At 39.1% G+C, this 9712-nt stretch overlaps 1 protein-coding gene across 5 annotated transcripts in view; it reads right to left on the bottom strand.

The window, feature by feature from the left end:
• Nucleotides 1-2749: 2749 nt before the first annotated feature.
• The window catches only part of musk (muscle, skeletal, receptor tyrosine kinase), a 31406-nt gene continuing 24443 nt past the window's right edge, over nucleotides 2750-9712 (bottom strand). For all 5 annotated transcript variants that reach the window (XM_042396204.1, XM_042396205.1, XM_042396206.1 and 2 more), the window contains 2 exons: nucleotides 7752-7900; nucleotides 2750-4542 (listed from right to left, as the gene is read on the bottom strand). In XM_042396204.1, the coding sequence (XP_042252138.1) occupies nucleotides 3848-4542; nucleotides 7752-7900 (844 nt within the window). In that variant the 3' untranslated portion in view covers nucleotides 2750-3847. The remainder of the gene's footprint in view (nucleotides 4543-7751; nucleotides 7901-9712) is intronic.

Below are 9712 nucleotides of genomic sequence, written 5' to 3'. Positions count from 1 at the left end.
CATAGTAATTATGACCTGGAGAAGTGATGCAGTTGATGTCTTTATAAGGTGACTTCCTAATTAAGAGGGGGGTGGATGGCTTGATAATTAGTTAGTTAGTTAGTTAGTTAGTTAGTTGACCGCTGTTTGCTTTCCCGTTAAAAACCATAACATGTTGTTTACTGTTGCCATGATGAGGTTGCCTAACTGTAAGGAAGAAGTAACCACATTTAAAGTGAACATTTTAATGCAAACCATGATCTTTTCCTAGCCCTGTCCAAGTGGTTCTTGTGCCTAAACCTATCCAGACTTTGACCACAGCGTTGTCACATCATAAAACATAGTTATTTTTTAACAGTGATTTGTAATGGTTTTGGAAGGTGGCATATTATGCTCCAATGGGTCATTCTGAAAGGTACCTATGGACCTATGTGGTTGTTTAATTTGGAAGACTTGTTGTGGCAATTTTCAATTTTTATCCTAACTCACTAAACAAAGATGGTGAACATGGTACACATTATGCCTGCCTTGCATTAGCATGTTAGCATTGTCACTGTGAGTACTGTTAGCATGTAGCTCAAAGCACCTCTGTGCAAGTACAGCCTCAACCAAAAGCATGACTTTAGCCTTAATTAGCCATGCTAGCAGCATGGCTCCACGGATGTCTGTTGATTGGCTCACAGTCAGTCAGATAACTATTGGATGGATTGCCAAACTTTGTACACACATCTGTGGTTCCCTGAGGATGAAGCAAATAATGACTTCTCCTTTAGTGCCACCATGAGGTTGACATTTGTGGCTTTGCGTGAAATGTCTCAACAACTATTCAATGGCTTGTAACGAAATTTGGCACATTAATGTCACCCGTGTAAAAAAGTAATGTAATACATTTTGAATTTTCATCAAGTGCCATCATCAAGTCAAATTTCCAATTTGTCCAAATGTGTGGTTAGCTGCAGCCGCCTGCTTGGGAGAAGCATGACAGTTTTGCCTCATGCTGTCCTTTAGGGCTACAGTTAAGACATATCTGATACTAATTGTGATGTTCTTATAGTGATATGCAGTGTGGTTCAGTTCTGTTCTCCCCCAAGCAAAATTAAATCCTTTATGATGATGGGTCAACTTGATTTCAGGGTCACTCAAATATCATAATGGTCACAAAATTGTCAGTCCTGGTTCAGAGCAGTTAATGGCGCACATTAGGGCCTGCATCCTAACTCACTAATCCAGGTATCCCCTCTGCAACCATAAGCCAAGGCACACAACTTTACCACAGAAAAGTGGTAGAGAAGAAAGGGAAGGACAGGAGAAGAGAAGTAAGTAAAGGAAAGGGAAGAAAGAAAAAATTAAATATGGTGCAGACAGAAAAATGAGTAGGAGATGAAAGGTGCAGAGAGGGACGAACACAGGAGGAAGTGGGAGTGAGACAGTCTGTTCCAAAGTTTAGTTCAAGGAGAAGAGGGATGACCAGTCCAAGGCCAAACCCCACGCTGCCTACTCTAAACAGTTTACACTGAGTATCCCTAACACACACACAAATGCACAAGTACAAGCACATGTAGATGTCCTCCATAAAACTCACATACACACACTCATGCACTGGGAACCAACACAGACACATTCACAAAGGTATACAAACCCACACCACTGAGTGGGACAAATTCATGCATGACACAGAAATTCACTGTAAAAATGTCTCACGTAGCTTTCCATGGAAAACCTTTTCCCCTGCTGCAGTTGACCCATCTGATCCCTCTTGCGGTGAGTAATAACACTGCAACATCCACATGGTAAAATACTTTGTGCACTTTTTTTAAGGGGTGGGTGGGGTGGCGTTGGGGGTGGGGGCTGTTTTGGAACAAGTATTCAAGGAGGCCCATGATTAAAAAAAATGAGAGAAAGAGGCATTTAAAACTAAGTTTTAGAAGTTGAGTTGCAGTTCCTGTCCTCTGTGTCTTTCACTACCAACATTTTTCATATTGATATCAATAAATTAATGAATATGCTGTAGGTAATTTTGTATTATCTGCAGTGACTCTTCAGGTCTCTGTTCACTTCTCAGTTCCACTGAAACTGGCCTTGAAATACTGTAATACTGATGAAGGTTTCGGGCACGTGTCATTTGCTGTGGGCTGTGTTGTCTGTTGATGTGGCTTTTTTAACTGCTGTTCCACACTCTTACCATAAACCCACACCAGGCACAGAAGCCTAGGTGGGGCCACTGCCTCCCATTTATTTTCAATGAGCTGCGGAAAATCACTTGTGCGAATTATGACAGGACTGATGTTGGCACAACGCAAGCAAGGCTTAGGGATGGTGATCCCGGTCTGTGTGTCCACAGTCTGTCTGGACAGCACTTTGGTCCAGAGCAATTAAGATAATAATATGCTGTTGATATCAATATAATAAGTAACATTGTGACTAAATTTAAGTCACACCAACTATATGTAGCTGCTGGTTTTCACCAGTTTTACAGAGAAGTTTTAGTCAGATGAGATGACACTACACATTTTTTATTGATACCTCCTATTCAGCTTAGGGGATTCATGCACACCTTGTGCAGCAAAAATGCTAATTAATTCTTTCCCAGATATGAAATACAAATGTGTTCAATAATTATGTTTATTTGCAAGCAATACAAATAAATATTATACTTAATGGATAGTAACTGTGGCAAAATTGTATAATTGTTTAGGTAATGTAACAAATAACAAAAAGGAAACATCACACATTTAAGAAGAATATAAATGTAATTTATCTGAAAGGCATCTCTAGTTAACATGATAGATATTTTCTTTCATTTCATATTAATCTCTTAATTAAATACATTTACTAAACAAAAACTGTGTTGAGTAATGACTCAAAAGATTTACAACACAAGCAATGTTGTTAATACTGTAGTCAAATTGTGTAATAATAAAGCCCCAATTTAATTAAACACAGTTGAAATGAGTTTCTATATTTGTGAGAACCAATTAAAGATTAATTCATTCAGAATGAAGATATTTTTGCAGATTGAGGGCATTTTGGCCATTCCTCACTTCGTAAAGAGTCTATTATAAGGCATGAGAATGAATCCTGTTAATGAGATTCTGCAGTTATATTTAAACAAATCTGTGTGTCTGTGCTTCAGTGAGAGACTTCATTAGAGATGTCAAGAATTCATTAATAAACTTTATACAGATTTTGTCAATGCCCTGCACTACTTGTTATGCCAAACTCTGTGTGTCAAACACTGTCAAAAATAAGTAAAACTGAAGTGGAAAAAAAAACATCTACAACATAGTGACAAAGAAATCAAAAAGTAAAATAATAATGCCCAAAAATGGAATAACAACTTCTCTATAAAAACAGTCAACTGGTTATAGTTTAAAGTGATTTTGTGCCACTGTGGAATTAGCTAGAGGTGACTAAAACAAGCAAGGTAGTCTTTGAAAAGTAGATACTTTGAAGTATTAACTATGTCAACATGGCACTAACAAAGTGAATGACATTCCACATTCTTTACCACCTCTCTAAGGGACAAATAAATTGCATTATCACATTTGCCAAAACTGCTTGAAAACTTAAAAATGAAGAAGAAAAAAAAAATCCAACAATTCCACATGCGCACATTAAGCCAGCTTTCAAATGGCTAAGGGTTCATACATGCATTTAACAGCAGACCTATCTGATGGAAACTGCTGGTCAAGATAAAACAAAAAGGTTTGGTACCAGTTTGAGTCTCCCGAAAAGAAAAACTGGGCAAAAATGACTATCATTTCACTACGAGTATTCTTTGTATGCTCAGGCTCAGTGTCAGGGTTCAGTTGAGGTGGAACATCATAACACAATGGTTATTTGCACAAGGAAACCATTTTTTCCCACATTAGCAGTCAGGCTCAGTGTCAGTGTTTAGTGTGTTTTGATGCATACGCTCCAGTATTCGATGTATACTACTGAAGCTGGGCCTATCTGATGGATGTGTGCTCCAACAAAGCCTCATCAGATTGTACAGTTCCAGAGGACAGTTCTCAGGACAGGAAAGGATGTGACCATCCCTCACATAGTAAATAACTTCCTCATGGCCCATGCCGTAATACGGCTGCATCCCATGGGAGAAAATCTCCCATAACACCACACCATAGGCCCACACATCTGATTCAGTGGTGTAGCGGTTATAGAAAATAGACTCTGGAGGCATCCAGCGAATGGGGATGGCGTCATTCTCATTGGCTTTGTAGTAATCAGCTGAGTATATGTTTCTTGAGAGGCCGAAGTCTGCGATCTTCACCTCCATTTCCTCCCCAACCAAGCAGTTCCGAGTCGCAAGGTCGCGATGGACAAACTTGCGCTCTGATAGGTAGGCCATTCCTGCCGCGATCTGCTTGGAAATAGACAATTGCTCAACACAGGAGAGTAGTCCTGCCTCCAGCTCAGAGGAGAAACTGCGACCCGATAGGCTGGCACGGCTGAGGGTGCGCACCGATTGGTTTGGAGATCGACGACGCAGGAACTCATTGAGGTCACCATGGGCCATGTACTCGAACATCAGGCACATGGGTTTACCCACTGCACACACACCTGGGGAAGACAGCATACAGATGATATTATATTATGATCTATAATACAGATAATATAAGTGGGCTTGTGAGTTGTGTATTTTCCCACCACCAGCCCAGAGGTCTGAGAGAACAAACACAAATACTCACCCACATAAACACATCATTAGACCACGCTGAATCAAGTGTGTTTTTTCTTCTTCAGCAAACCATATAGTGAGTTCATTCAGTGTAAAAGGCAAATAAATATTCAGCCCAGACATAAACACAGACAAAACCATCTGTGATGTGTGCATGTTCACAAATAAACTCTCACGCATAGTGGATGTACAGTGGTACATTAGCAGCCCTGTGATGTAAACGTGTATATTTCTAAATCGACCTTATGTTCCTCTGAGTCTGTCTGTGCTGTGGGGAAACACGGTCAGTTAAAAAGAATTTCTAAAATTGCAAGTGGTATGATTGTGGCTGCATTTCCCTGTGAGTTGTGATTAAGAGGACTCACAAATAACATTTAGGTTTCTGGAAATCCAAAATGCAGTATGTAGTTGACAGTGAGGGCTACTACAGAAAACTGACTTGTTTGTATCCCTAGTATGGAATGGAAAGAAAGTGTTTTGACATATTATTTTTAAAACTGCCATCTATTAATTACCTCTGCAGTGGTTTATCTTTTAACTAATGTGAGTCTGCCTGAAAACCTCAACGAATTTCCACAATCTTTCTCAGCCATAACTACAGTATGAAACACACCAAACAATAACTTGACAAATCCTAAAGGCACATTTATATGATCAAGAAATCAATTTACCCTATAATTTCATTGACATTAACAAAGTCGCAGAGGGTAACAACAAATTGGAGAATATTTCTAGCACTGAGGGAGGTTTACACTCAACAAATCCATTCTAATTTATTTACTACTTATTTACTTTACCTCTATAAAAGAGTGGCTGTCTGCTGGCTTATTTATGCATTCCTGTAAATGCCTTTTGCAAAGTGCACTGCTTAGTAGAATTAGAGCACACACTGTTAAGACTGTGCAGAGCCCCAACAGCCCCTGCATAAGTTGTAGATGTACCATTCATGTAACCTGGCATTCACAAAGATTTCAAAATTATGTATGAGTACTTTTATAGTTCTGTAGGAAAAATCTGATCTCCAGATCTGACAACAAGAAAGGAAACACAAATGTATTGCCTTGAACCCCTTAAAGCTCACTGACCTGCTGAAAGCCCAGTCATTATTAACTCTTTCAAACTTTGTTGAAACCCTGTTCAAGCTGAATTTTAATTGACTTCCCAAAGTGTCACAATGTACCAAACATATCCAGCTGAACTGTGTGGAAATGTGTTTAAAAAATGAGGCACAAAACATCTAGAATATTTCCATCTGTTGGAATGTTGCAACCATTAAGTCAGCGCAAAAATTGCAACAACAACATGTCAACATGCAAGTTTTGTCAAGAAGAGGAAGCTTGGAGTTCATGCACAGTTGGTTTATGTCCTGTGGGTCACAGAGTAGGACAGCTCCCTTGAGAACAAGCTTTGGTGTGTGTATATGTGTGTGTGTGTGTGTGTGTGTGGAGTGTCCACACTCAGGACTGTAACCCAACAGTAGCAGCCTTGACTGAAGGTCAGTCACGGGATTAAAATGTTTAACTCTATCGCTAAATATACAGAACACGGAGGCCTCGTCTTGGACATGCAACGAAACAATGAACACATGCAAACATATGGCATCTCTAATCTCAACACATGCATGTTATAGATGATGCATATATTTTGAAACATGATTTGCAGTGTATTATTAGTCCCGAGGGTAATTAGAGGTCAAGGAAATAATCTAATCAACTCTGGTTTCATGTACACCAGAGACTTTGGCGTGTGTCACTCTCCAGATGAGTCATCCAAAAACAAATGTCACTCAAAACTGCACAGAAAAGATAAGATACTGTAGTTTAATACACTTCTGGAAAAAAAATTGCATTTTTTTTTTCTGCAACAGTGAATGTTGATTTAAAAATATTTCACAACCGAGCTGGGGCTGTAAACTGAACCAAAGTAAACATGCTTCTTTCAGCGCAGCCAGTGACCAACGGCTCTGTTTACTCACTGACAGCACCAAACAGACTACGTTGTATCTCTCTGTCTTCTTGGAAGTATATTTGGATGCAAACTGTTTGTATTAGATTAGACAAGGCTGTATTAGTGTGTATAAGCTTTAATAGAGGACATTTGTTTTACTAAGGCCAACAAAGCTACATTAGTCGTCAGGCAGCACTTGTTTACTGGCAAACAGTCCTATCTATGTCTCTAGTGGTTTTATAGTACAGTGAACTAGATCTGAAGAAAATGACTCCATTCAAGAGAATCACAGTAAGTGCATCGAAACTAGAAATGCAGGAATGAATGAAATCCCCCTTTATTTTCACATGATTATTTCACTTTCATAGAGAAAACATTTTGGTTGCTTTCGTATGAGCCACTGAGATAAGACATATCAAGCAAAAAACATATTTGGATTTTTTTATCTTTCTTCCTCGTTCAGTTCAAACCTTAACAGTAATCTAAAAGGAAACATTATTTGTGTCACTGATGAGATTATTTACATGCTTAAATGCCCCTAACTTCAAGTGTTTTAGATGCCTAAACTTCACTATATTGTACTTACCATGACTGATTTTTCCAGGTTTTAACCAAGTATTTCAATTTGCTTGAACATAACCATAAAACCCTGAAGATTTTTGAATATTGTTGGCAAACCAAATCAAAATTTGAACTTGAAATGTTTGTAGATCTCTGGTAAACTGCTCAAATCACAAAAGTGATGGGTGGAAAATAAGCCAAGTAGGAAACATCCTGTCCAGCACAGAGTGCATATTTAACTCCAGGACTGTATCCACCTACAGTAGTGATCTGGTCAGAGTCCTGGATTTGATAACATAGTGGTTGCTTTTGCCCAGAAACTAGTGAAAAAAACATCTTGTTCACTGCACATTGTCTCATTTTCTGTTTTGTTCCATCTTTTCTTCATCTCAAGCTGTTTTGTTTCTCTCTGTCTGTGCCTCTCTATCTGTTTTTGCACTTTCCTCATTTCTCAAGCAAAACACACCGATCCAGCAGTTGCACATTGTAAACTCCAGCTGTGACTGCGGCCTCTTTGGAAACCTGGTTTCATCCTGAAAGCTCTTTCTCACGCACACAAACACAAACATACAAACACACTAACCTAGGAGCCGTACGATGTTTGGATGGTCAAATTGTGCCATGAGTGCTGCCTCTCTCTGGAAGTCATTCTGCATGTCAGCTGAGGCTTCCTCCTTCAGCATCTTCACTGCCACCATTGTGAAGGACTCCATTGGCAGCAGGCCTGGTGCTCTGCAACAAACAAACATACACAAACGTATTCAAGCTCAGACAATGCACACATGCAACTATGTTATCCTTCTAGCAGAGGAGAGGAAGAGAGAATTTAAGGATTTTAACAGTTTTTGTCTATTTATCTTAAGCAACCACATGCCTGAAAGCATTCAAAAATATATAAATCCAGAATATTATGTTTTTTGTGGTTTTTTTGTTCTTGGTAATGCATTAACCAGATTTCTATAACCTTATATTTAGAATGTCTACTAACAAGCAACCCCAGTACAACAGTGCAACCATATTAGTGCAGTACATTGTAAATGTCAGTCACTTGGAGGAAACACACACACACATAAATAGATGCATACACACACTTCCTGTGTTGGCTCACTTGAGAGGCAAACTAACGTCAACATGTTGTTTCTCAGTGGAGATTTATATATAGTCTGCACACACAAAACTACTGGTACGCACACATATGGAAACACTCTCTCAGTCACTGTTAACACACATACTGCACACTCACACACATACATTAGGAAACTACAGATTAAAACCCATCTGTCAGGAAAGAAGATATTTACCCCTCCAGTCTATTTAGAGTTCATGTATGCCTGCATGTGCAACAAATGTGTGTGATTCACAACCAATGCATGTGATGGGTTTAGGTTTATATGATTGTTTATCTGCCCTCTTCAACATATGTGCATCAGTACTTACTTCTACATACTTCTATCTTTTTGAGAACCAACTTTCAGTTTTATATGTTGAGACAAAGTGACATTTTGTTTGTTTTGACATTTTAGTTCTCAGTTTCTGAAGGAAGTTTTAGAAGGCAAAGACTAAGGTTTTAGGTTTAAGGTTAGATTTAGGTTTACAACTACAGTAGTGAGAGTCCCTAACATGTACAGGAATACAAATGTGTGTACGCATGTGTGTGTATTAGGTTCCCTGGGGTGTTCATATACTGCGCCATTCCAGTTTTCATCTGAGGGATTACCGGCTAGCCTGAAGGACATCTCTTAGATCTGAATGCCTATATACTACAGGTGCTACTGTGAAAATGCCACCAACCTCAATAGTGCTGTGCTTACTGTGCTTTTATACTGTATACACGTTCTATTACTGTACCCCCAGTTTATCTATTATGCAACAATTTTGCAGGTCTCTTTAATAAGACTTTTAAACATTCCATGGGAAATGGGACAGTTCTTTTGGAGGCAGCTTACTTTTTAAGCTCCTCTCTGTGAAAATTTAAGTTTACTGTTTGTGTCAGTTCCAAACCATCGATCAGGGACACCACAAAGGTGGGAGGACTGTGGGACTTGTGTAGGAGGAGATCAGTTCTGATTATGCTGAGTCTCACAAGGCTAGAAAAACCTTAATCTCTATCTTATGTCGCTTCTGAAATATTTTACTCGGCTATAATTGTTATCAGTCATGGATGCATTGGCTATCAGTGACTGTGACATCCTGTCACGGGTAGATTATTCAACCTCAAACAATCAGATTGGGATTGTTTTAGTGTAACAGCTAGTGTTTGGTCAATTCTGTGCAAGAGGGGTGACAGGTTTCTGTTATGATGTATTGTTTTTCTGCTAGAAAAAAAAACCTGTTACAACTAGAATATACATCACTATAAGCCACATGGATATGTATGACCCAGGTCTGGTATTTAGTCTATAGGGATTTATTTGAGACACTTGTGTCTTGCTGTGAACAGGGTCAGTGTGGAATGAAAGTGACACCTGTAGCAGCTCTCCTTGTGACTTTGTGAATGACGCAGCACTTCTCAGAATGACCAGTTGCCTTGTTTAGTCACTCTCT

This window comes from Thunnus maccoyii, chromosome 19 (assembly GCF_910596095.1).
Source record: "Thunnus maccoyii chromosome 19, fThuMac1.1, whole genome shotgun sequence".
Taxonomy (NCBI): Eukaryota; Metazoa; Chordata; class Actinopteri; order Scombriformes; family Scombridae; genus Thunnus; species Thunnus maccoyii.
The sequence above is the reverse complement of the archived record's forward strand: the minus strand, read 5'-3'. Positions and strand labels throughout refer to the sequence as shown.